Below are 24,841 nucleotides of genomic sequence, written 5' to 3'. Positions count from 1 at the left end.
CTGGGACTCCCTGATCAACGCAAAATCCGCCTGAGGTTCTGCACCGGATCGGAGAGTTTTGAGCAGCGACAAGCTGAGCTATCATTCATCGAGTTGATTTCAAGCATTACATTATAGCTTCCCAGTTCATGAGCCTTGTCGGTCAAAGCGACGAGGTCAGTCAGTCCGAAGTTGTACGGAGTCGAAATCTCTACGCTTTCTCGCTGTATTATACCTTTCAACCATCATATCTACCAAAATAAATGGCCTTCAACAGCTGATTTCTCCTGCGAGGCTTTCTATAGTCATGTTGGCGAAGGCTGCAACATGCTGTGAGGCGGTGCAAGTGTTGTGGCTGACGCTTCCATATCTGGAAATAATGAAGCCTTGGGCGTAAGGCATTAAATACTAGAAGCGGAAGGCGGTGGTGTCGAAAAGGGTAAACCTTCTTCCGACCATAACTCGCTCCAGAACTTGATGTAAGTACGGAGTATACACTATACATACAAGTTGTTTTAGACGCTTCTCGGTTCCCTTCACAGTTGGTAAGCTTACGACCTTGACCCTGTCCGGTCTTTTTATGTGGAAATGCAATGGAGTTGAACGACTGACTACCTTCTGCCAGACGTTCCCCACCCTTCACCCGCAGCCGAACAGTGATTTTCCTCCGTCATTCCGATTCGCGATTAATAACCTCGGCTTCAAGACAATTCCTGTTGCGCGACGAACGATACACACCGTACATGCGCGGATCCGAGTACGCAAGAACACTCGGTTAGTCAGGGGAAAGTTGAAGGAACCCGCAAGGAAGCAAAGCAAAAGTTGAAGCTACTCTTACACACCGCATCGATGCCAGTGAGCGGGTCGTCGGCGAGACTCTGCGTGGACTACATTCCAGCCACGCTGGGGTCTCGAAGGGTGTCAATACTGCCTCGAGGCACGAGGCCGGCCTATGCCAGACAATGCAGAAGAAGTGTACAACGGTCATATGCCAGTGTGAGCCGTTCCCAGACGCCAAGCCCGGCAATCATCCATATAACCAAAGGCTTGAATACCCGTGGGCCACGGCTGGGTCATGAGTATATGCGACAGTACGCAACAGCAGCAGCGAATGAGGCCAGGTCGGATGTTGCAGCTGAGCTACAGGGTGGTCCTTTAAAAGAGTATGATGCGCGAGTGCAACAGGGTCGGCTACGGGATGACCCATACCAGAGACGTACGTCCTACCCTCTTCTCCGCTATTTACGGTCAACCCCAAGGGGTATGGTGAATGCTGATGATTGGATTCACGCGCAGAGATAATTGGGAGGCTACAGGACTTACACGAAAGGCTACGAGGCTACCATCCTCCGGCCGTCATCCACCCGAATCCCGAATCCTTGGATCTTCAGCCGAAAACTTCATTCCTGGGCTCTTTGTTCGGGCGTGGCAAGGCAAAGGAAGAGTTAATCATCCCTGAGAACCTTCCGAAAGGCCTGTATATGTATGGAGATGTCGGGTGTGGGAAAACAATGCTCATGGATTTGTTCTACGAGACCTTGCCGTCGAATATCGTGTCCAAGTCTCGTATTCATTTCCACAATTTCATGCAAGATGTCCATAAGCGCATGCATGTGGTCAAAATGCAGTACGGCAATGATTTTGATGCGTTGCCTTTGGTAGCAGCGGCCATTGCCGAGAAATCGAGTGTGTTGTGTTTCGACGAGTTCCAGTGTACGGATGTTGCGGATGCTATGATTCTGCGGAGGCTTCTGGAGTCCCTCATGTCCCATGGGGTCGTGCTCATCACCACTTCCAACAGGCACCCCGACGATCTATACAAGAATGGCATCCAGCGGGAGTCGTTCATCCCGTGCATCAACCTGCTGAAAACCGCTCTGGACGTGATCAACTTGAACTCCCCCACAGACTACCGCAAAATCCCTCGGCCGCCTTCCGGCGTCTACCACCACCCACTGGGTCAGGATGCTGACCAACACGCCCAGAAATGGTTCGAGTTCCTGGGTGATCCTAAAGATCCTCCCCATCCAGAAACGCAGGAGGTCTGGGGCCGCAAGATCGAGGTTCCCCTGGCGAGCGGCAGAGCCGCTCAGTTTAGCTTTCAGCAGCTGATCGGTCGAGCGACAGGAGCTGCAGACTACCTGGAGTTAGTTCGGAACTATGACGCCTTTATCATCACGGACGTGCCCGGGATGACCTTGAATCAGCGAGATCTCGCTCGTCGGTTCATTACTTTCATTGATGCCGTCTATGAAAGCAGGGTAAGCACTCCCACCACACGGAGACGAACTAGACTAATCTCCTCCAGGCCAAACTAGTCCTGACCACGGAAGTGCCTTTGACCAACCTCTTCCTCTCCGAGGCGGAAATGAAGAGCTCTCTCGGGGATGGCGAAGGGAGCGATCTCTCCGACGCAATGCGCATGATGATGGACGACCTTGGTCTATCCATGCAAGCTCTCAAGTCCACATCCATCTTCAGCGGTGACGAGGAACGGTTTGCATTTGCCCGAGCGCTCTCGCGTCTCTCCGAGATGGGCAGCAAGCAATGGGTGGAGCGGGGGTTGGGGGTCGGATTGAATGCTGAGCAGGGGAAAAGCGAGCACGACGCATGGAAGAAAGTGAGGAGTCATTGGAGTGAGGATAATATGTGATGATGATTCCACGTTGATCCTACGTTCCTCCCATTTTGGTGCATTAGACTTGGGTGTTGTATACCATTTCGTTTTCCTTCTTTCTTCCTCCTTCACGCATGGGATGTATATATTGACCTAGATAGATGTGTGGCACTCTGCAGGTTTTGCAAGGCCATGAGTATGAACATATTGAAGATATCCGCACGATGGTGTGAGAACATGTTGGTACACGTTCCTCGATATTACGTGCGGCTCATCCTGAAGCATGCATGTCCGTTATGACGTTCAACCGGAACTGTCAACCGGTTTTAGAATCTGGTAGGAAGTTGATCCCCAGTCCTATTCTATAAACAGTTCGATTTAGCCACGACATCACTGGGCAGAAAAGCAATGGCATAGAACGTAGATCAAGATCCCGCATGGATGACGGTGACGTGCGGCAACTGCGCTCTTTCGTGTCTCCTCATGGATATTTTCCAGTTCGGCTACATTTAAAATCCTCCCTTGTCCCTTGGGTTGGTAACACGAGACTGGACTTCGTCAGGGGCAAGCCAGTAGTAATTGCAATGTGGGTGCATGCTGAACGAAGGGGAATATCAGCCAGCCTTCGTGCTTCTCTATTGATGACACGTCGATAGTATGATGACTGGGAGCAATAGCAGTAGTCTTCTGATTGTATGTACACAGTCTATTTTTGGGGGTCAGTCTCTGCATGGGAAATTGTCCGATACTGGTCATGTTCCACCTCATATGGATATACTTACTCATTCACTGCGGAATTGTTTCACCACTGTCGTAGATCCAAATAAACCTAGAGTACCCTCAGCCCCCTTTCCTCTTCCTCTCTCAGCACGTCGAGAGAACACATCACACATTCCAAAGGGAATTTCCACGCAAGGGGGTGGTCCAAACTCACCCATCCTTTCTCGGTCGCGTTTGGAATTGAGATCGATTAGATTCGAATGTTCCCCGACTTTGCTTTTCACCTTCAACATCGAACTGCACGAAAAGAAGCGGAAGAATGGGCTTCAAAATAACGCGCTCACAGCGTTTGTCCGCAGTGATTGGGATTTCCTCGGTTTTCTTCGTGGCGGAGATTTCCAGTAAAGACGCCTTGTTGTTCTTCTTCCTCCCTTTCCTGCGTTTCTGGTGTTTGCGCCTTGTTGTCTCAGGATCGGTCGTCTGAGTGGAGGATAGTCGCTGAGATTGTCTCATAGTCGGATTTTATACGCATTCTTTGGCTTTGATCGCTGATGCCTTCCACTACGTACGGATTCATACTTACAGATGAGCTGCGTGGAGGCGTTGCTAATCATTACTTAGTTGAATGATCTGATCGGCTTTATAGTGGCATTGGTGGCTCTCAGGGTAGGATACCTGGACTCTTCCCAAAGACTACACAAACGACTAACGGGTGGACTCCGACCCCTCTGAGCATAGGTGTCCGAGACAGACGATGCGCCCAAATCCTTGTCCTTCGGATGGCAGCGAGCCCAGCTACTCGGCGCTTTCTTTAACGGTGCGCTTCTTTTCGCCCTGGGGATCAGCGTGTTCCTACAATCGATAGAGCGATTCATTTCAATGCAGTGTTGGTTTCCCTGTCTAATCAGACATGTTGCCGCTAATCCAAGTTAGATGTGGAGAATCCCAAGCTTATGTTCATCATGGGCGCTGTGGGGTTGGGTCTGAATCTGATCAGTGCAATCTTCCTGCATGGTGCGTCTGGTCTCTGGTAAAGAGGGCTTTGCTCGTTATGATACGAAACTGAAAGATGGGCAGAACATGACCACGGACACGGCCATCATGAGCATTCGGCAGGACCGTTGTCCCCGATTCCACATAGCAGTTATGAGTCAGATATCTCCGAGGTTCGTTTGTGGGAAGTAGTATCGGCAGTGTTGAGAATTACTGACGATCATCCCCATCATGCAGCATCATAATCACAAACACCAAATGCATGGCACGCAACCGACCTCCCTGGGACATGATTTGGGTATGCTAGGTGTTTTGCTCCACGTGGTCAGCGATGCGGCCAATAACCTAGGGGTCATGGCTGCGGCCTTGGTGATCTGGCTGGCACATTATGAGGGCAGGTACTATGCAGATCCAGGCACAAGTATGGGGATCGCCATGATGATTATGCTGTCTTCACTTCCTCTCGGTATCTTGATCTCGTCTTGGATTGCGTGGTGACTCAGCTGAGACTGTGTATAGTGCGACGATCTGGCCTGATTCTGTTGGAGAGCGCTCCAAACGGGTTGGATCCGGCGGACGTTAAACATGATCTGGAAAAGGCACGTACTAATGCTTCGGGAGCAACATCCAGAGAAGCCATCCTTGTGACCCGACTTCGTATGATGGACTTCAATGCTGATCAGTGTGCATAGGTACCTGGTGTTTTAGCCATCCACGAGCTTCACATCTGGCGTCTGAATCAGAACAAGACTCTGGCATCGGTCCACGTCGTAGTCTCCGATCCGTCCGTAACGAACTTTGCCAAGACGACCAAGACCATCAACGAGTGCTTTCATGCGTACGGCATCCATTCGGCAACACTCCAGCCGGAAACGTGTTCCATGGCGGAGGTCATCTGTACAGAACATGAATCGGTGGAGACCGTGCAGGAGCTACGCAAGAGATCGCTGGAGAAATGCCAAATGATGTGCGGAACGTTGTGTGAGGAGTTGACATGCTGTGGGTAGAATGCAATTTTGGTTCCACGTAGACTTTGAATGTTATCACAGGGGAGCATTGTACGCTCATGAGCTCTTTCAAGCGAGAAGATTTGATGGCTGTGATCCTAAAGACGTATGTACATACAGTATGTACGTCTCACGTAGAGTAGAATGGATGTCTGCCTCAGGCTGCCAATCTTAATCAGATGACCCCACTCCAGCTCTCTTCCGCCTTGCGTCCAATTGCTCTTGCTTTCCCCACGTCATCAAACGCTACGAGTTATCCTGAGTTCCCTGCTTCTTTTTACCTGAGTTGGCCTGCAATGTGATACTATTCGTTTGCAACCATGGTGTACCCTCTTCCACCGTCAAATCCGAGAGCGATAAGGCTTTCCAGAACGTTATCGGCAAGCCCGACTCCAGCTCCACACCAGATCACCTCCCACATCCTAAAGAGCTCCACTCAAGTCCGAAACCTATGGGGATGTTCTCGCCAACGATTCGGAAACCTTGATGCCTACGCACAGATACGGATAGCCCGATATCAACGCCTTTCTCAATCGAGAACAGGTGGTACACCGGCCATTCATCCACGAAAACCCCAAGTACTATGGGGCCATCAACACCACTACCGTCACCCGTGGTGGAATACAAGATGGGGCTGGACTAGATCCAAACCCCACGGCCCCGGATCCACTCAGCATGCGACACGCCCTCAGAAGAGCTTCTGGGAAGCGGAAAGTGCCCGGATGCAGCAGAGGATGGAGCAGATACAGAAAGAAATCGCCGCCGATCCATACACAGCGCTTTTCGGGAGAAGGTTTCAGGTGTTGGACTTCCCCAGTAACATAGAGAATAGGATTATGTCGGCGTGTCGTTCGGTTTTCGGCGTGGGCAAAGCAGACGAGATCGACAGAACCACCCCTGTTGCGCAGGCCAAGGGTGTGCAGGACCTTGAATATGATCCGATTCGTAATCGTATGGTCCCTAGGAAATCGTCCGAGCAAACCACCGTTACAGGCGGCAGAGAATCTCCGGACACCCTTGTCAGAAACCCCACGCGGTATGAAAACAAGAGCGGCTACCTCTCTGTTGTCGATCGGTCGAAAGAGCATTCAAATGAGGGTGCAAGTGCAAGGCAAGATTCAGAGCCGGTGAAGGAAAACCAGACAGATCCATCAAATATCAGGGGACAAGCAGACACAGAATCAGGCGGAGCTACTCTCAATGAACCTCATCAGCGTCAGAATTCCGTCGAACGCCCGGTATCAGAAGTGGAAAGTCATGAAAACGATATGAAAAAGCAACTCGATTCGGAGCGTGGGACACAAGCGGATGTACCTGACAATCAAAATTGTTCCAAATCTCCAGGATTCAACCCAGACCATAACAAATCCACCGGCGCCGCAGTTCTGGAACCAGCTCAACAACAAGAATTACGGATGAGAGAAGAGAGGGCAGAGGATCTGGACCTCCTGCGTGCTAGCGATATCCGTTCGTTATATAATGCAAAGAGCTTGAATGGAGAGTCCGAGGTGCGGCGCAAGACGCGCAAGGACTTGGATAACGCGTTTGACTCTTATGTAGACCCCGTCAGCGATATCAGGGCTCAAGACGTAAGAGCGAGGTTTCAGGAACCGGAGTCCGCATCGTCAGTGATCGGAACAACAAGCGGACCCGCCACACTGGAAAGTACGACTCAATTCCATTCAGAAGACAGTTCCAAAAGCTTTGAGTTACCTGTCCAAGAAGAGCGCACGGATGCATCGTTTCCTGGCAAGCATGCTCACAAGAACACCCATGTCACTGCCGGCAGCTCTCTGATCGGCGACACTTACCGCGTTTTAGCATATGATCCTTCGACCCTCCAGATCACACGAGCAGAGACAAACTCATCCTTTCATACAACGCACGAGTTCCTTCACCCTTCAGAAATACTTCCACGACTGAATAACCCATCCAAGTTCTTGCCATATTTCGAAGAGATGCAAACCGATGGCTACGAAATTGTCTCGGGCGGCGGAGATATACTTGTGTTTAGAAAGTCTCTCGTGGAGAAAGCGAAGAGCGAGCTTGGTGCCTATGTGAGAGACGAACCCTTGTTCAGCGATGAGGCTTCACGTCGATCAATTACTGCCGACACCGCTAGCCCTGCATCTGGTCCTGGTCCTGATTGCTCTGAAACCAATGTACCTCCTCCAAAGAGCAGAAGTAGAGCTGGCAAAATCCTACGCCGGATGCTCATCGGTGGGTTTGCCACGGCAGCAACGTGCTATGCCCTCGGTGTTGTCAGCGAATATTTTCGAACCGGTGGACAAGATGGACGAGGTATTGACGGGTTTACCGAATTTGAATCCGAAAGGCGGCACAGGGATCGAGGTTAGGAAGTTTTTGTGACGTGTTGCTGTGGATTATATGCAATAACTACACATGGGATATTACGAGCTTCTCTCAGGTAGACATGAACAATCTCAGTTTTGCTGTGAATGTGGCGTTTATCTTTCCCAGATCCCTTTTCCACCACTGGACAGTCGTACAGCAGCCAACACTTTGACCACATGATGGGTGACAGTTAAGGGCCTTCGAAAATCACGTCGGCATCATCTTTGGCACATCCATCATCATGCTTGTCCTCCCAGACCCAGTCCCACCACGGTTGGCGAAAATCTTTGAATCCTCCAATGCGGTCATTGGTCGACGATCGCATTGCCTCTCGTCTCCAGAACCGCTCCTGATCCTCCTCCCGTTTCTGCCTCTTCAGGGCCCTCAGCTTTCGTTCCTGTAGGACCACGTCGTCTTCCTCCTGCGCGACCTTCCTTCGCAGTTCCTCATCCTCCGAATCGGGCTCGTCATCCTCATCGTACGGCGAGCAACTAAATTTATCTTGCAGGATGCCACACCGTGCGCGCCCACTCATCAAATACATGACCAAACCCACCAGCAGTCGCAGCGCGGCGTGAAAGTCCGATTCGACCCACAGATCGTACTCTTTACTCCCCAAGATACGGAAGACACGCGGATCCGGCTCGCTGTCAGACGTTGACAGTTGGAGCCACTCGACCTTCTGCATGAACCGCTCCAGATTCTGCCGGCCGTAGAATCTGTGGTTGGTACTGCTAACGACGAGCCGCCGCATCTCCGTCTCGGTCCCCGATGCGTTGTGGCGGCCGCTCCAGAGCCGAGAGGTCTTATGTCCAGGGAAGATGCCCCGGAATATATGCAATCGGGATCCGTGCAGGCCGATCAGAAACACTTCTTGGTCGGGGAACTTATCGCCAGGGGGGTGCAATCGGTGGATGTTCAGGAGCAACTGCGAGAGAAGCAGCTTGAACTTTCCTTCCAGGGCTGATTCGAGGAATACGTGCTCCTCTGTTGTCTGTAAGAGAACTCTGGGCTTAGCAACGTTCGCTCGGATGCAACACACGCGACAATGAGCTAGTCAGGACGTACCGTGGATACAGGGAGAACCGCACGCGTAGAATGTTGCTCTGGGTAATGTTCGATAGCTAGCAATCCCGCCGTAATCGGGGCATCCTTGTACTTCTCGCGATATCCGGTCCAGTATTCCAATTGGCAGCTCAACAGTCGCGCACTAATTATCGTTAACTTCCGGGAGCGAATGGAGGATTTGAAACAGCAGATCTTAAGGGAAAGCATACCGAAGATAAAAATAAGACTCGTCACTCTCTGTCTCACGCGTGATCTTCAGCGCATCTAGAACCTCGTCAAGGAGAGCATAGACGACTTGTCCCTGCGCCCTGGCGGCACTGGCAAAGTCGTATTCCCGCGCCGGAGGACCCCAATGACCTACATCATCTTCATATTAACCCTTTCGAAATAGCGGTACCTTCTTCAGCGTTTTAAACACCCCTCGAAAACGAATGTCGACCTTCGACCACCGGTTCAGATTGACCTGGCGCGCATTCTGTTGGCGACGGAAGAGCCAGATCGTGCGTTGTGCCACAGCTAGCGATGGTTAGTACTGCCCTCACTCTCGTCTCTCTCTTATTGGGTTTACGATTCCATCGCTCTGGACGAGATGAAAGAGGGTATGTGGAGAAGAAACCCCAGGGAAATGGTGTATACATATACATACGTGCTCGCTCGGCTTTTTTGAGGTATCGAGAAGGGATGAGGTCTTCTTCGGAACAGTTCAGGAAGACCCTCGCCTTCAGACCGTGGACTTCGATCTCGACGACTTTCTCTTTTGCGGACAGGACTGCTGCGTTGGATGAGCCCTGGCCTGGGATGCTCGCAGCGGCTCCTCTGTGATCCGGTTCGTCTAGCTCCATGAGTAAGAACACGTTTGGAAGTGAGAACGACAGTGAGTGATGGCAGTCAGGGTGAGGTCGACATGAGTGCAGAGTCGGTGGGTTACCAAGGTACAGTGTTGTGGGCAGTGAATGTGTTGGTCGAGTCTACAGTGAATGAATGGGCTCCGCGTGCTGCTGTGCGCGTTCATCTGCATAATACTGAATAACACTGTCGATAGTCCTACAATTATACGGCTGCCACCGAGAGACCTGCATGATTTTACAGTATATGCTGAGAAAGCTCAATAGAGGATGCTCGTTTCATTTGGAATGTAGAAGTAGACGTAGATATACAACCTCTTACGACAACGCTGGAGCTCTGCCAATGTAGTTTCTCTCTCTGTCCCCTTCTTCTGTAATCACTATGGGAGGATTTCTTTTATCAGGGCTCAGAAAGAGAGGCTCGAGTGTAGATTTGAGTTTCTCGTTAATTTCTCAGGGGTACACGCGTTCGACGCTACATGGCGTTGGTATGTTCATCTACGACAGTTAGTTATATATAACGGAGTGCGGAGATATATCTTCCGGAGACGTGAAGTCGACTAGGACGATACTCTACAAAACCACCCACAAAAACCCACGACTAGTACTCTCCTCACTACAGGTACTGTACTGAAGGTATCACGCTTCAGATGATGTCCTGATAGACCACGCAGCAATGGCATCGACACCACTATCATTTACTGGACCCTCAGCAAGTCCAGTGGGTCCACCCCGCCTTATCAATCCAGCCAAGACCACACCTACATAGCACTTCCTCGACCGATCTCCCCAGATTCACGAAAGAGAAAACACGCAAGAAACGATGTGGAAGCCCAACAGGACACCCGTCCGCACGCAGGACGCACCTTTGCCTCCGTCCTTCCTCTCGCAGGCCATCGTGGCCGGTGAGCAGATCTACTGCTCGGGACAAGTGGGTGTGAGTCCCAGCACGGGAAAGATGGTCGAAGGACCCATCCAGGAGCGAACGGTATGTGTGGTCCTCCTCTGACGGAGTTCGGATATGTTCTTGTTTCTCTACAGAAGGGCGACTGACTCATGGACTCTAGAAACAAATCCTCCGCAACCTGAGCGCCGTTCTCGTCGCGGGCGGCTCGAGTCTCCAGGACGTGGTGAAGGTGAATATATTCCTGGCGGACATGGGGGATTTTGCCGCGGTGAACGAGGTCTACGAGAGCTTTTTCCAGGATCCCAAGCCGGTACGTGCTGGTGTTTACGTGTTAGATACGCGTGCTGACTGATCTCAGGCCCGGACGTGTGTGGCTGTCAAGACGTTGCCACTGGGAACGGATGTTGAGATTGAGTGTACGGGCCTGGTGACGAAGAGACGAACTCAGGGGAACTCTCGTCTGTAAGTGAATCGCATTGTGGGATACGAACTCTGGAGCTTAGAGTTCATCTGATGAGGGTCTGTGGCGGTCGATCAAGTTCTTGGTCGCGTCTGGGTGAACTCTCCGTACCCTAGAGACAGTGATACAATGATACATAGGGCGAAACCTAAGGTAATGGTTCATGGCGACGTAGTAGTTGTTTGACCTGTTAAATTTCATTCCTTCATTGTTTGTCCATTAGTTACAAATTCTGCCAAACTGAGTGGAAGTTGAGGGATGAAATTAAACAACATCCATACCACGGTACGGCGAACCAATCCAATGACGGCCAGGGAAACCTGAAACCACCATACCGTAAGCGACGAATGAACCACGGGAGTTGAGTGGGGCCTTTGCCAGGAACAGGCTTAGCGTCCCTCCTTAATGCTTTCGTTCCATTGGGTCTGCCCGGCCCGGGGAAATCACATCGCATCGCGACCAGAAAGGAGGGATCGCAAATTCGCAAAAATTTCAGAAAGAAGACTACAAGAATTGAGGTACGTTGCAATCGACGGAGCACAGTCGCAAACTACACAAGTCTCCCAACTATTGAGACTATTCCACGCAGGATTGGGATCCATCCCAAGCCAAAATAGAACCTCATCCGCCAATGATGCATCCATGCACCGCCCGGGATGAGACACCCGATGATCCGAGTTCCTCTCTGGACGGCTTATCAACGCATGGACTCTCGTCGATCAGGACCAAAAACGAGCACAGAGGGAAGGGGGAAGGCCGTCGGTCGGCGCACGGAGACTGATTGAGGTTCTGGTGGACAACGCCAACCCTATATCACTTTTGGTCCTGGTTCTTAGGCGGGGGGCAGAGAGACACGATTGCCTTATTGGGAACCTGTGGAATGTACGGTACCGCGTTGTTTTCTTTTTTTTTTCTTTTGTCCGTCCCCCCCTCTCCTCTGGCTCGGTTCTGCTGAGACCGGAAGGGAAACTGGAGTCCATGGGCAACGTGTTTCAGCCTTGACGTGAGCCCCGTTGGTTCAAGCAGGACTCTGACTGGTTCGCTTGTCACATTCCGGATACGTCAGGGCTGGGAATGTGAAGAACACTGCCCTCATTCATCCCTCTCGGCAGTGGGAAATTGTCTGATGCGAGCGAAGGGAGGGGGATGCGGGATCAGCATCATATGCGTCCGTCATGAAAGGAGGACCGCACGTGGTTAGAAGACCGACTGTCTAGTCTTTCTTGGCCTACGACTCGAGAATCTATCTAGTCTAGTAGAGACTACCGAGGAGAGACTTCCAAACGAGGTCCATTGTGTTTGACTAAGTTCCGGCTAAGGGAGGCTTAGGGCAGAGAACCGACGTAATTATAGTAACGGGCGCCCGGCAGATGAGTAAAAAGAGGCATCGATGCGACCATGAAGGTGGATGTAGCGTGAGAAAAGAACAAAAAAAAAGGGGGGGCCAAAATCCAATCTGACCGTGAGTCGCTGATTTTTGCTGACTTTTTTTTTTGTTTTTCTTTATTTTTATTTTTATTTTTATTTTTTATATATTTTCTCGTCCAGAGTTCTCTTTTTGATGATGAGATGACTATGCTTTGGTAACTCCCAATGTTACCGACTTTACAGCCCATGGGTACATGTATGTACAAACAAACATCCTGTACGGAGTACATCCTGTACGTATGTACAACGTAGTCTACTTGCATACCTTGGGGGACGGAATCAATATTCCTTTCCTCTCAGTCATGCAATGGAAATTAAAAATAAGACAAGAAAGAGGAAGAACAAGCGTTCTTCACCTGGGATGCTGGGCGGTTAAGTCATCTCTGTGTGGATGTACATTAAAGACCACGCACCGGCAGGAAAGGGAAGCAGGAAAAAACCCCCACAATCCTCCAGGCACGCAACACACTAGTGGGACACCGTCGGTCTAGCCCTGGTAATGGTCCGAACCTAGACGGATTGGTGAAGAGGCTGGAAATCTATTGATTTTGGTATTATTACGATGAGCAACGTACGTCTGATCTGCATCCTGGTTCAGTGCCACCTCACTCTCGGTCCGTACCACCACTGTACTGCTTTTTCCTTCCCTACTCAGCCAGGATGCAGACAGAAGAAGAGAAAAGCGAACAAGGAAAAGAAACGAAAAGAAAAAAAAATATTACAGCGAGTTAACCTCGGGTCTCCATGGGAAATCCAACGCTTGGGAGGAGAATGAGGGGGATTTTCCTCATGCCGGGACGGTTGAAATTAAAAACGAAAACTAATTAAATGAAGACGGTCAGGTCCCCATGTCCATTAATTTCCATCCGCTTGACAGTTGCAGATTTAATTTCGACGATGGAGAATGACTGTGGTCCATGCTCGAGGATAATGCCTGTCAGACTCAGGGTACGGAGTACTATCTCTATGATCATGATCATGAATGATAGTACAAGAGATGTGGTCGTGGAACGCCAACCCGACCAACTGATGGCACCGTCAAGTCTTTCAGGGTCACACGGGATAGAGTTCTACTATCGACGACTAGTTCTTCCTCATTTCTGTGTTCATTTCTGTCGATCAAGTGGAGATTGAAGCGGTGATACCCTGAATGTTGACCTCCTCCGTCGTCCTGGACATGAATTATATCGACTATTGAGGGTCTGTCGTGAGGGAGTAATGGAGGTTCTGTCGTACGGTACGGTAAGGAGGACTTGGACTGTAGTCTGTCGTACTAAGAATAATACTTCCCGGGGTGGGTCTGTGACGGGTAGTAATCCAGACGTTGACGCCAGCGGTATTTCCACGGCCAGCCTCTTCTTCCCCCCCCCCCCCCCTTAGACTAAACTAGTCCGTACGGAGTATTCTTTCGCTCCAGTCACTCGTTGCTCACTCCCTCACTCTCTCTCCTTCTTCCCTTTCCCCAGTCCTTCCCTTCCTTTGTGATTAATTTGCGTTTTATTGTATTATTTTATTTTTTCTCTCCCCTTCTCTTACCCTCGTTTCTTTTTTTGGTGGTTGTATTCTGTCTTCACCGTCATCTTTCCCCCTCTCCCCCATTCTGCTTCTCTCGATGCTGTCGTTGACGTAGCCACCAATTCTCCATTGATCGCTCATCTTCAATTCTACGTCAACGGCCCGTTCTGGGGACAATTCATCCGCCATCCGTCTCCTTGCATCGACCGAGAGGGAAGAAGAGTCATACAACCTCCTTCTCCTGCCTTCCCGGATCTCGTCTTCGTCGTCGACCAGAACCACCACCACAACCACCCACCCACATTCGTTTTCCCGTTTCTGACCTCGTCGTTCGCTCCTTACTCCAACCTACGTTCGTTACTTGTTTCGCTGTGAAAGGGGTACCTCCCCTGCCGCTCTTTGACCTGCGCGTTGTTGTTTTCAGTTTAGATCCGTCCTCAAATCCTCCGTACGAATCGGCTCCTGCCCTCGATCGACCCGCTGTCACTGTAGTTTTACCGCTTGTCGTTGTCGAGACGTTTTGTCGCAGGGTGGTTCAGTCGGACAGGGAATTCATCGATTGGTGGAACGCTACGCTGACGGACCGATCATTCGAGTAATTCGTTCGGAGATACATCGAACGGAAAAGACGAGGCCGGGGTAGTGTCGCATAAACCCCCTCTCCATCGTCCCCAGCCACCCAGTCTATGAGCCTGCAACCTCAACGCTTGAGTTCGATAGTCGACACTTGATCTTGCATCGGTGGATCTGGAAGCGCCCGCTTGAGCTGTCGCTCTGTCCATTCCTTCTATATTACTGCCGTTCGCCGCTCTTTCGCCCCGAGTCATTAAATCCTTTACGTCAACAACATGGTCGCCCAGACGACGTCGATACTGACGGCGTTGCTGTCGCTCGGCGGTCTCGAGCTGGTTGCAGCTCGGAACGCGGCCGAGGAGCCAACGCTGAAGCCCCGTTTCATGCCGAAACACATGAAAAGATTGATCAACTACCAAACCTCTGCGGCCCCCGGAGCATCGTCCAAGGCGCCTGAGACCGTCGAAGTGCCCAGGTCCAACACCAACGTGCTCGATTCGATTCTGCAGCCGCCCCAAGAAGCCACCCCGGCACCGACGGAAACGCCCGAGGTCGTTGTCATCACCCTGTCTATCGATGCGGCCGGCAACACGCATACGTTGACGGGAACGCCGGCCGGAACCGCCTCGACCTCGACCGTGACGAGCTCCGTGTTGACCTCGGAGCCGGCTGCGGCCAGCGCCGCAGCGACCACCACCGGCTCGACTGCATCCCAGGCGGCCTCGAACCAGGAGACGACCCCGTCATCGTCGACGGGAGCTGAATCGCCAAAGGCTACGGACGCTTCCACGTCGTCGGAGGCGGCGAGCGAGTCGGTCTCCCCATCGGTGTCCCAGACATCATCCACCCTGGCGGCGGAGGACAGCACCACGGCGTCGACTTCGAGCGTGGTGGGATCGTCGCAGGAACCCGGTACGTCGACCACGGCCGTTACTCCGTCCGCGACCGCCACGAAGACTGGGAACGTGCTGAGCGATCTGGTGAGCGGCCTGTTTGGCGGCTCGTCCAGCTCCGAGAGTGCCAGCTCTGTCCAGCCTACTGAGGTCTCGAGCGGATCGGCCAGCTCAGTGGTTCCGTCGAATTCGGCAACAGGTGCCAGCAGCTCCGAGAGTGCCAGCTCTGTCCAGCCTACTGAGGTCTCGAGCGGATCGGCCAGCTCAGTGGTTCCGTCGAATTCGGCAACAGGTGCCAGCAGCACCGAGGGCACCTCGACGGTGGTGTCACCCTCGCAGACCGGTGTGGTGAGTTCGACCGAGCAGCCATCGTCCACCCCCGGATTGGTCAATTCATTACTGTCCGGCCTCCTCTCCGGCTCGAGCACCTCCAGTGTCTCGGAGTCGTCTGCGAATCAGGCGACCTCCAGCGATGTGATCCCAACCGCCTCGGCAGGCTCCTCCGTCACCGGGTCTTCCGGCCAGCCGACGTCCACCGGTGTCATTCCAACTCAATCGGCGGTGTCGTCCGTCGTTTCCCCCTCGGCCGCCACATCCTCCGGACTATTGGACAGTGGACTTTTGTCGGGTCTCCTGCCTACAACCACGGGCAACTCGTCGGAGTCCACCAGTCAGCTCACGTCGATTGACGTGATCCCGACGCCGTCCGCTCTGTTGTCCTCTATTCTGTCACCCTCCGCCGCTATCTCCTCCGGATTGTTGGACACGGGGCTTCCGTCCGGCGCTCTTTCGACTCCCATTGCCAACGGTTCGGAAACATCGACCGCCAATGGAAGCTCCACCGACCTCCTGAGCTCTTCCGGTATTCTGCCGACTATCTCCATCAGCATCCCGCCAGCTACGCCGACCCCCTCCGCCGGCACCTCCTCGGGAGCCATCCCGGAACCCAGTGGCCTGCCCACCAGCGGCGTTATCCCAGGATCGTCCGGATCGAGCGGCTCAACCACATCCAGCCCGGTCATCCCAGGAGCGTCTACGGGAACTCAAACTTTCACCCCGGGACCGTCCGGCTCGGTCATCAGCCCGGGCGTTCCTACATCGACCAGTGGTGTCGTTCCTTCGACCGGCTCCAGTGGTTCGTCTTTGCCGTCGTCGGTCTCGTCGACTCCTCTCATCGGCTCCTCGAAGCCCACCGACGTGCCCACCAGCCAAAGCAACCCGATTTCGACGAACACACCGACTCCCGCTTCTTCCACCACCGTGACCCCGACGAGCACGGAACAGCCCAGCACGACGGAGAAGTCGACGGTAACGACGAAGGTCACCCCAACCCCAGAGCCCACCACGACGAGCGACGCCACTGACTGGGTGCCGTCGACGATTCTGGTTGACCCTCCGACCCCGACGACGCAAAACACGGCCACCCACACCACGGCGACGACGACGTCCACTCAGACCCAACTCCCTGGGTCTATCTCGCCCGGCAACGTTCCCGTCGAGCCGCCAGCAGACTCGACCCTGATTCAGTTGGGATTCAATGGCAAGCTGCGCTACAGCTTCGTGGCCACGACGCCGCTGTCTTCCTCGCAGATCTTCCTTTACGTTCCGCTCGCTTTGGAGTACGCACTGGAGATCCTCCGAAAGGAGGTGTCTATGTTGGCGATCCAGCCCTACGACAACTCGAAGAGCACGGGCTATATCGCTACCGTCGCCATGGGGTACATTCCCACCGATCAGGTGGACGCGTTGCGGAAGATGCTGAACAACCCCAACTCGCGGCTTTACCAGCAGGCCGATGGCTCCGCCAACGCTCTGATGTCGATGGTTGATCCCTCCATTCCTCTGGTGGTTGGCGAGTCTGGCTCCTCCTCGAGCGGCAGTGGATCTTCCGGCTCGAGTGGGTCCAGCGGCAACACCGGCGGCGACAATGGCAACAGCGAGTCGGACCCCAACTCGGACGCGGGTGCCAGCAGCAGCGGATCGACTCATGCCAGCTCGGTTGGCATTGGTGTTGGTGTCGTGGCGGGAGCCGCTGCCTACGGTGCGGGCATGTTCTGGGTGGCTCGTCGCTACCGCAAGAAGCGTCAATTGCACCAACGGTCGAGCTCGAATGTCGAGCAGATGAGCGAGGGCCGTAACGGTGCACCTCTGTTCGGAGCGGGTGGCCGTATGTCGCGCAACAGCAACAACAGCCGCGGCACCGGGCGTACGCAGATGATCAGTGCCCCTGTGATGGCCGAAAACTCCCTCGGATGGAACTAAAAATGAGATGTACATGATGAGGTTCTCTTTGGGACGAGGGTCGCAAACCAAAAGACAAAACACGCACAAAAAAATCACCATTAGACGGGGGAAAATCTGGATCGAATCGATCGATTCTGTGTAGCCCTTGTGGCAGCTATGGCCATGCATCTTCTGACTGTATTCAAGTTTTGGATATCATTTGTCTTTCTATGTTATTCACCCTACATACTTTTTCTTCTCTTCTTATTCCCCCTCTGTTTTGGCTTTTCTTTTCTTTTCTCCTTCTTACTCTCCTTGATGGTGGCGCAGTGCAAAAGACCTTGCCCTTCGCCAATTTTTATTATTTACAGTAAAGATATCTTTTTTCTTCTACTTTGATTTGAACCTCCTCTCCCGCTCTCTAATGGATGGGTGGTAAGGTATCTGTGACGAGTGATGTCGTACTATCCTACACTACCCCCTTTTTTCCCTCTTGTCCGTGTTCCTCTTGTTCTTGTACTACCGGTTTGTGTTTTTTTCTTTCTTTTTTTTTTTCTATTTGTCGCTTGTCCCCGTGTGTACAGTTGTATAGTGCCAGTAGAAAGCGAAATGAGCCATGCGTTGGCATGGATTGAATGATTTTGAGGATGTTCCCTCTCTGTATCCCGAGCGTGGTACCTACGAGATGGCATGCCATCGACGGAGCGAGGTCCGGTAGAGTAGATGATCCAGGCAACGCAAGCCCTCCGTTGAGTCTGCGACAACGTTCAAGATATGTATATGTACATGGAAAGTGAGAAGAACAACACGAAACGAAACGAAAGAGACACCAGCAACGCTCCCATGCATAAATGAAACAGACAAGCCCAAATGGAAAAGAGACGGAACCAGGGCAGGGTACGTCCAAATTATGATTAGTCCGTCTTCTTCTTCGCGTCCTCATTCCCCCCCAAGCCCAGCAAGGCCAACGGTCCTTTCCGTCCGCGTTCTTCGAGCTCCTTCTTCCGCTCTTCTTTCGCCCGACGGCGCTCCTCCTTGTATTCCTCCCAGGAGTGGGTGGTGAGGGCTGCGGTGCTGGCGTTGGCATCAGGGTCGGCGGTCTTGGCTGGAGGCAGTGAGCGGACGGCGTCCTCACCGGCGTAGGCGCGGATTGCGGTGCGGAAGGACCATTCAACGGCCTCGTCAACGGGTTCGTCAAAGATGTACGGGAGGAAGGGGACGACGGAGAGACCAAGCTGGGAGCAACGGCTCTGTTAGCACTCCACCCAGATGTTTACATCACACAACAAGAAGGGAGAAAAGAAAAACTCACTCCGATAGGCGCCCAGGTGCGGAACCACACACTCTTGGAATTCTTCAAGGCGCGTCCCGAGTATTTCACCATGGAATGAATGGTCAACGCGGGTAGACCCATACTGGCGATACTCTGGAACACGGCCCGCTTAGCCATGACCACACGGTAATCCTCGATGAGCGGAATCCGGGTCGTGGGCCACGGCTCCAGGGAATCCGATTCCCCCGTGGAGGAGCGTAACGAACCGCCCACATTGCCGGTGGCCATGCCCTTGATGACTTGCTCCTGAGTGAGCTCCTTGGCGTCCTTGTAGGCCTCGCCAGGCGGGGCGAGTACGCGGCGATTGCGCAGGTACGCCTTGTAGCCCTCATGGGCGACATCGCCGATCAAGTACGACCAGGAGATGGCGTAAGCGGAACGCACCAAATACGGATGAGCGACGGGACGGAAGGATTCGCCTATGTCGGAGGTATAGGCAACATAACGATGCGCGGAGAGCAACACCGTGCGGAGTCGGTTGGCGTATCCGGCATATCGGTAGGGAGTGTCGGTGGAATCGACGGAGCTGTTGATTTTGGGCGAATGAAGGTTCAGTTAGTGAGGGATTCTCTTGTTGTAATTTGTGGAAAAGCGAAGAGAAGTGAAAGATGTCATAGGTAGCTCGCAAGATACCGGGGATCTCTTGATGTGACGATGCTCCCTTTTTGCGGGGGAAGGAAAAGTGTGGGGAAAGAGGAAGAACAGAACCACATACTAGGAGGAGTAGATATCATCATAGAACCCGTCATCGTGATCCACGAGTTGCTGCAGTTGCGGAGGCAGTTTCTCGCGGGGAATGGGCTTCTCCGACGAGTCCTCTGGCTTGGATGGTGATCCCCAGAGCATGGTGATAGACTGACTATACAGTACTATACTATTAGTGAGTATAAGAGTGGTCACGACGTCGCGGGAATCACATACCGTGGAATACTCTACGGGCAAGCTGGAGGAGATGTCGCAAAAGGTGAAGGAACAGTGAGACCGGAATGAGGGAGGAGACCGAAGTGGATTAAATGAATGAAAGCCATAGCCGCACACGCTTGCCGACCAGCGCAGAAGCTGGAAGGAGGAGGAAGAGTTCACTTCCTTCCCCGAGGTTGTCACTTCCTTGGGTCCGGTGCTTCTAGAAGGGTACCTTTCTTTTCCTTTCTTTTTGGGCACCTATTGGTTTTGTTTGTCTTCTCCTATAATTTTTACACTTTGCCTACAGCTACACCTCTGCGACTGTGCGTCCTGCAGTGGTTAACACAAGTAGAGTCCATCGATATCAGCCCATGATGGCATGAACGCGAGGCCGATCTTTTCCGACGTCATGGCCGCGGAACCTCGGATAGACCCGGAGTGGTTCCCCGTGATGGCTGCTGACTCAGATGTATTTCGTAGTTATGAACATTGGTTTTATGACCATGACTAAGCGAGAACAAAAGTGTGGCTGACACCCAGCCACACGAGCGCACCGCCCACGCTAAACCAGAAGCCGGCCAACTTCATCCGCTCTCCTGCCATCCGAACCCGAACTCGCTTTCTTGAGATCATTTCGCTTCGTTGCCTCTCCGCCGTTGTTTGTTCCTCCACTCCCGCGCTCAATCAACTCCCGTCTCCCGTCATCATGGTCGTCTACTACCAGCTCGCCGGCAAGCAGGTCGGCTCCCACGTGGTATGTGTCGAATGCTGCATCGTCGGCTCTCCTGGTTCCAAATTCTGTTCGCCGCGTGACGGAGCCGCGGTGTTGCCGATGGCGTCCTGTTGAATGTCCTCGTTGCTGATCCTGTCTGTCTCCTAGCTCGCCATGGGTGTTCTCGGCTCCCTTTTCGGTGGTGTCTACCTCGCAACCCGCGGTGGCTCTCAGCCCAAGCAGGCCGCTCCCCCGATCCAGGCCTCTTCCAAGGACGAGGAGACCTTCATCCAGTATGTCCTCCCTCTCCGTTGTCTCTCCCCTTTCCGGCGGGTAATGTCGGATGCTGTCTCGCCTTTCGCGATCGACTCAGAGCGATGAGCTACGACAGTGCCATTGTGCCCCCATCGAGCTGGTCCAAGGCCTGGAAACAGAAGCACAACCCCACCCAGTTCTCCATCAAATCGTGCAACGAGAGCTATGAACCCTGGCTAACCATGCGACCTACCACAGAGACTTCCTGAAGCAAGTGAACGGAAGCGGGGAGGAGAAGAAGAGCAGCCATTAATGTCTCGGAAAGATGAGAAATGAATCGAGGATCGCCCCGACGCCCACAGAACCTTGACGGCGACTCTCCCTAACTTCATGGGTGTCAATTGTATGATCCGAAATAGGGATGGCAACTGGGGCGGGCCTTGCATTGTATGTCGGACTGCTGGACAGCTTGTGCCAGCGGCGAGGTGTGTGATCTGTACATATAGAGGTATACACCGCATTGAGCTATGTTCTTCTATGCTGGTAATGATCCACAAGAGTTGGAGAATCGTGTCCGGTGCACCGTTGGTTGGTTCCGTAGGGCGGTTCGACCGCCGACTTCTGTGTAGTGTAGACCACTGGCGAGCTGTCTCGCATATGTACCCTTGCCGCAGCAATATAAATTACTATACTACAGCATCGTATTCGACTCGACGGATCTGCGAAGTCGATAGAATCCGGCGTCGACAACAGAGTCACCTGACCTCGCCGTAATTTCCGGCAGGAAGATGCTCTCGATGCTCTCGTTCCTGTCAGTCCTCAACCTCACATCATCCGACGCCTCGAGCCCGCTGCAATCCGCCGTAATCACCATGAAACCACTGCCCTTCCCGCTTGCCCTGAATATCGGCACGGATATCGTTCATCTCCCCCGGATCACGCGCCTTATCCACCGCCGCGACTACCTGACACGCTTCACGCGGCGCATCCTCAACGATCACGAACAGCATGACTTCCGCACTCGCTTTGCCCTGCTTGGGGCCACGAACCCGCCGAACGAACGTCCCCTCCCGAGTGCTACGGAGATGGCCCGCTGGCTGGCCGGTCGCTTCGCCGCCAAGGAAGCCGCACGCAAGGCCGCGCCGAACGGAGCGGCGAGCCTGGGGTGGAAGGATGTGATGGTGCGAGTCAGCGAGACAGACAGAGGCAGACCGGAAGTGGTCTATATGGACGGAGAGACGGCCCGCATTGGGAAGCTGTCCATCTCGCACGACGGGGACTACGTTGTTGCTACGGTTTTGGCGGCCGGATGAGGTCGATCTCTGGGGCGCTCAATTACAGTACATTCTGTCCGAGAGATCGCAGTTTGGACTAGATGGGATACTAGCTTCGTTCAAGGGGTTCAGACTGCTTGTCAGATCGGTGGCTACGCGTCTCGTCTACTGGCAGCAGGGTTGGGCATTGGGACTGAGGACGAGGTGCCGGTGCGTCCATACGTGGAGTGCTCGTTGCGACACACCCAGCGACAGTCCAGCAGTTCGCTAGGAAGAATTTCTTCGAGGTTGGCGAGATGCTTCAGTCAGAGCAGGCGCTTGGCATATCTGCAGCCCGCATGTGTGCTTTGGGCGGCAATCGAGCCGAGGTACATTCCTACCAGGGAACGACATCACGACGTCCTGTATGGACTGATTAGCAGTTCAACAGAGAACACAACAATCCAACGGGGAGGTAAATCCAAGACGCTTTGTAGAGTGTAGTCTGTTGTTGATCCGGTGGGACCGGGACATGAACCAGTCTTCCGATTTGTCCGCGTCTAATCTCTATTTCCTATCCTCTTCAATCAGTAATTCCCATTATATTCTCCACTGCATGCTGCTAGTACTGCAATACTCAACCTATACTGCGATATTAGATTTAAGTATCTACCAGAGTGTATTTGATAGTAATAGTCGAAGTTTTAGCACACTGCCCACATCGATCTGAGTCATCGCGGGGTAAAGAGTCTGTTTAGTTCATTCGGCATACAAAGACCTCACTAACTCTTCTACAGATACACTTCGGCAATGCCTTTCTCACATCACAGCCACTCCGGGCAATTCTGCCCGGGGCACGCCAAAGACTCGCTGGAGGAGGTCATCCAGCTCGCTATTGCAAAGAAATTCCAGGTCTTCTGCCTGACCGAGCATATGCCGCGGGGCAAAGAGGATTTCTATCCCGAAGAGGTACTTCGTCAGACGGTCCACGTTAATGCTCACGGCTAACGACAACGGCAGATCGAAGCAGGCAACACTGAGACGAGCCTGGTTGCCAACGAAGCCGCATACTTTCAAGAAGCGCAACGGCTGCGCGAGAAGTATGCAGACCAAATCAAGATCCTGATTGGGTTCGAAATCGACTGGATCCGTCCGGAATCCCGCACGCTCATCGAGGCGTCTCTAGCGCGTCACCCCTTCGAGTTCTTCATGGGCTCCGTCCACCACACGCTGACGATCCCCATCGACTACGACCGGGAGATGTACGTACAGGCGCGGGATCTGGCCGGCGGCACGGACGAGCAGCTCTTCCAGGTGTACTTTGACGAGCAGTACCAGATGCTGCAGCAGTTGAAGCCGCTGGTCGTGGGTCATTTCGATCTGATCCGGTTGAAGAGTGACGACCCCGAGCGGAGCTTTACCCAGTGGCCTGCCGTTTGGGAGCGTATCCTGCGGAATCTGGACTTCGTCGCGTCATACGGCGGACTGTTGGAGTTGAACTCGGCTGCGCTACGGAAGGGCATGAGCGAGCCGTATCCTAAAGCGGAGATTTGCAAGGTACGCTGCGCACTCCGGGAAGAAAACGACGGAGAGAGGACTAATGTGTGTAGGAATTCCTGACCCGAGGAGGTCGATTCTGTTTGTCCGATGATAGCCATGGACTCGACCAGGTGGGACTAAACTTCCACCGTGTGCTGGCCTTTGTGGAAAACGTGGGGATCTCGACGTTGCATTATCTGGATTTGGCCGATGAGCCCGCCGTGGACGAACGGTTCCCGCGGACGCAGATTCGGTCGATTCCGTTGCAAGAGCTGAAGAAGTTGGCATTTTGGCAGTAGACTACAGATTTTACGACGCGTTGATGTTAGATCTGGAGATACAGTTGTGCATGTCTGGTTGAAGCTATATCGAGCTACCCTCTGTAGCTACTTATCAAGTTGGTTCCCTTTGCTGGGTGAGCGTTGGATTTGAATATGATATCCTATGAACCATGGCCTTCGCCACGACTGTGACGGGGTCCATAACACGTCCTGGAAAAACCTCTATGTCGTAGCCTAAACTTTGCCTTCAGTCTTTCGAGTCCCTAGAGTTGGCGCTGCACTAGCCATTCAACCAAAGGGTCACCAGGTAGGTGTCAATGAATGTACGTGAGGGCACCGTGATTAATCTATATCATAGACCTTGTCCCTATATATGACGCTGTCAGTGACATTTGTAAACAACCAACTCGAATCCGCTCATCATTTGACTGTCTTATACTTCTCTGACGATGGCTAGATTCCCGACAATCTCAGCGGAGGAGCGCACCCCAACAACGGACTTCATCGAGCAAGGCATTCGACGACAAACCTTCTCCAAAAGTGCCTTCATAGCTGGATGGGAAGATGCTTCTGGCACGATCCTGGGTCCTTATGCTGCGTTGCCGTACGTTTGTGTCCTCTTTCCAATAAACTTCCCCACTGTACATGGATGCAAAGGCTCATGCGATGTTAAACAGTTACACGGATGATTTGGTGAAGCCATGATTCACCCTCGCTTTCGCCATCACTCGACAAGAGAGAGCTCGCAGTCCTCGCTGTTATGACAGAGTATGACGCCCCATATGTCTTGTATGCGCATTCCGAGATTGCCTTGGCTGCTGGACTGTCGAGGGAGCAAATTCAGCAAGCAGTCGATGGGATGGTCCCCGACGGGCTAGACGAACAGGAAGCAATGGTGTATAGCCTTGTACTGAAATTGGCAACGTTGCGACGGCGACGTTCCACCCAAGAAAGAAAGCATTTTTACTGCGCGTAGGAATCC

At 52.9% G+C, this 24,841-nt stretch overlaps 11 protein-coding genes across 11 annotated transcripts; 9 read left to right on the top strand and 2 right to left on the bottom strand.

The window, feature by feature from the left end:
• Positions 1–828: 828 nt before the first annotated feature.
• F9C07_13357 (putative mitochondrial ATPase) lies at positions 829–2,632 on the top strand (the record flags this gene model as incomplete). Its single annotated transcript, XM_041295011.1, has 3 exons — positions 829–1,195; positions 1,276–2,240; positions 2,288–2,632. The coding sequence occupies 3 exons, from the start codon at positions 829–831 to the stop codon at positions 2,630–2,632; spliced, it is 1,677 nt and encodes a 558-aa protein (XP_041150700.1).
• Positions 2,633–3,403: 771 nt separating this feature from the next.
• On the top strand, positions 3,404–5,549 carry F9C07_2147258 (cation efflux protein). The gene is made up of 9 exons (XM_071509211.1): positions 3,404–3,717; positions 3,832–3,881; positions 3,938–3,982; positions 4,055–4,202; positions 4,250–4,330; positions 4,394–4,482; positions 4,547–4,775; positions 4,829–4,908; positions 5,002–5,549. Exons 1-9 carry the CDS (start codon positions 3,636–3,638, stop codon positions 5,314–5,316), a joined length of 1,119 nt encoding a protein of 372 aa, XP_071367143.1. The 5' UTR covers positions 3,404–3,635; the 3' UTR covers positions 5,317–5,549.
• An 87-nt stretch (positions 5,550–5,636) lies between these two features.
• F9C07_13359 (serine-threonine rich protein) lies at positions 5,637–7,673 on the top strand (the record flags this gene model as incomplete). The annotated part of the gene is made up of 1 exon (XM_071507986.1): positions 5,637–7,673. One exon carries the CDS (start codon positions 5,637–5,639, stop codon positions 7,671–7,673), a length of 2,037 nt encoding a protein of 678 aa, XP_071367142.1.
• Positions 7,674–7,861: 188 nt separating this feature from the next.
• F9C07_2086842 (uncharacterized protein) lies at positions 7,862–10,279 on the bottom strand (the record flags this gene model as incomplete). Its single annotated transcript, XM_071508862.1, has 4 exons — positions 9,386–10,279; positions 8,949–9,096; positions 8,740–8,881; positions 7,862–8,665 (listed from the first exon to the last, which is right to left on the bottom strand). The coding sequence occupies exons 1-4, from the start codon at positions 9,579–9,581 to the stop codon at positions 7,862–7,864; spliced, it is 1,290 nt and encodes a 429-aa protein (XP_071367141.1). The 5' UTR covers positions 9,582–10,279.
• Positions 10,280–10,407: 128 nt separating this feature from the next.
• Positions 10,408–10,957, top strand: F9C07_13362 (L-PSP endoribonuclease family protein Brt1; the record flags this gene model as incomplete). The annotated part of the gene is made up of 3 exons (XM_041287327.1): positions 10,408–10,572; positions 10,652–10,801; positions 10,850–10,957. The coding sequence occupies 3 exons, from the start codon at positions 10,408–10,410 to the stop codon at positions 10,955–10,957; spliced, it is 423 nt and encodes a 140-aa protein (XP_041150697.1).
• Positions 10,958–13,276: 2,319 nt separating this feature from the next.
• Positions 13,277–17,622, top strand: F9C07_2063875 (uncharacterized protein; the record flags this gene model as incomplete). The annotated part of the gene is made up of 4 exons (XM_041287338.2): positions 13,277–13,327; positions 13,369–13,483; positions 14,010–14,246; positions 14,810–17,622. 4 exons carry the CDS (start codon positions 13,277–13,279, stop codon positions 17,620–17,622), a joined length of 3,216 nt encoding a protein of 1,071 aa, XP_041150696.2.
• Positions 17,623–18,497: 875 nt separating this feature from the next.
• F9C07_13364 (mitochondrial 18 KDa protein-domain-containing protein) lies at positions 18,498–19,762 on the bottom strand (the record flags this gene model as incomplete). Its single annotated transcript, XM_041295000.1, has 3 exons — positions 18,498–18,818; positions 18,896–19,442; positions 19,632–19,762. 3 exons carry the CDS (start codon positions 19,760–19,762, stop codon positions 18,498–18,500), a joined length of 999 nt encoding a protein of 332 aa, XP_041150695.1.
• Positions 19,763–20,356: 594 nt separating this feature from the next.
• Positions 20,357–21,370, top strand: F9C07_2281274 (uncharacterized protein). The gene is made up of 3 exons (XM_071510492.1): positions 20,357–20,573; positions 20,700–20,824; positions 21,045–21,370. The coding sequence occupies exons 1-3, from the start codon at positions 20,526–20,528 to the stop codon at positions 21,097–21,099; spliced, it is 228 nt and encodes a 75-aa protein (XP_071367140.1). The 5' UTR covers positions 20,357–20,525; the 3' UTR covers positions 21,100–21,370.
• A 204-nt stretch (positions 21,371–21,574) lies between these two features.
• F9C07_2062151 (4'-phosphopantetheinyl transferase superfamily) lies at positions 21,575–22,099 on the top strand (the record flags this gene model as incomplete). The annotated part of the gene is made up of 1 exon (XM_071508662.1): positions 21,575–22,099. The coding sequence occupies one exon, from the start codon at positions 21,575–21,577 to the stop codon at positions 22,097–22,099; it is 525 nt and encodes a 174-aa protein (XP_071367139.1).
• Positions 22,100–22,849: 750 nt separating this feature from the next.
• On the top strand, positions 22,850–23,877 carry F9C07_13367 (Polymerase/histidinol phosphatase-like protein; the record flags this gene model as incomplete). Its single annotated transcript, XM_041295008.1, has 3 exons — positions 22,850–23,008; positions 23,060–23,596; positions 23,650–23,877. 3 exons carry the CDS (start codon positions 22,850–22,852, stop codon positions 23,875–23,877), a joined length of 924 nt encoding a protein of 307 aa, XP_041150693.1.
• A 431-nt stretch (positions 23,878–24,308) lies between these two features.
• Positions 24,309–24,835, top strand: F9C07_13368 (uncharacterized protein; the record flags this gene model as incomplete). The annotated part of the gene is made up of 2 exons (XM_071507988.1): positions 24,309–24,463; positions 24,559–24,835. The coding sequence occupies 2 exons, from the start codon at positions 24,309–24,311 to the stop codon at positions 24,833–24,835; spliced, it is 432 nt and encodes a 143-aa protein (XP_071367138.1).
• Between the last annotated feature and the right edge of the window lie 6 nt (positions 24,836–24,841).

Source organism: Aspergillus flavus, chromosome 7, assembly GCF_009017415.1.
Source record: "Aspergillus flavus chromosome 7, complete sequence".
NCBI classification, from domain to species: domain Eukaryota; kingdom Fungi; phylum Ascomycota; class Eurotiomycetes; order Eurotiales; family Aspergillaceae; genus Aspergillus; species Aspergillus flavus.
This window is presented reverse-complemented; position numbering and strand designations above follow the sequence as displayed.

Bases quoted from the DNA above. Each gene is read 5' to 3' on its own strand.
- F9C07_2281274 (XM_071510492.1), top strand. From the start codon at position 20,526: ATGGTCGTCTACTACCAGCTCGCCGGCAAGCAGGTCGGCTCCCACGTG. The intron at 20,574-20,699 runs GTATGTGTCGAA...TCTGTCTCCTAG, and splicing joins AGCAGGTCGGCTCCCACGTG to CTCGCCATGGGTGTTCTCGG. The intron at 20,825-21,044 runs GTATGTCCTCCC...GACCTACCACAG, and splicing joins GACGAGGAGACCTTCATCCA to AGACTTCCTGAAGCAAGTGA.
- F9C07_2147258 (XM_071509211.1), top strand. From the start codon at position 3,636: ATGGGCTTCAAAATAACGCGCTCACAGCGTTTGTCCGCAGTGATTGGG. The intron at 4,203-4,249 runs GTTGGTTTCCCT...AATCCAAGTTAG, and splicing joins GCGATTCATTTCAATGCAGT to ATGTGGAGAATCCCAAGCTT. The intron at 4,776-4,828 runs GTATCTTGATCT...GACTGTGTATAG, and splicing joins GCTGTCTTCACTTCCTCTCG to TGCGACGATCTGGCCTGATT.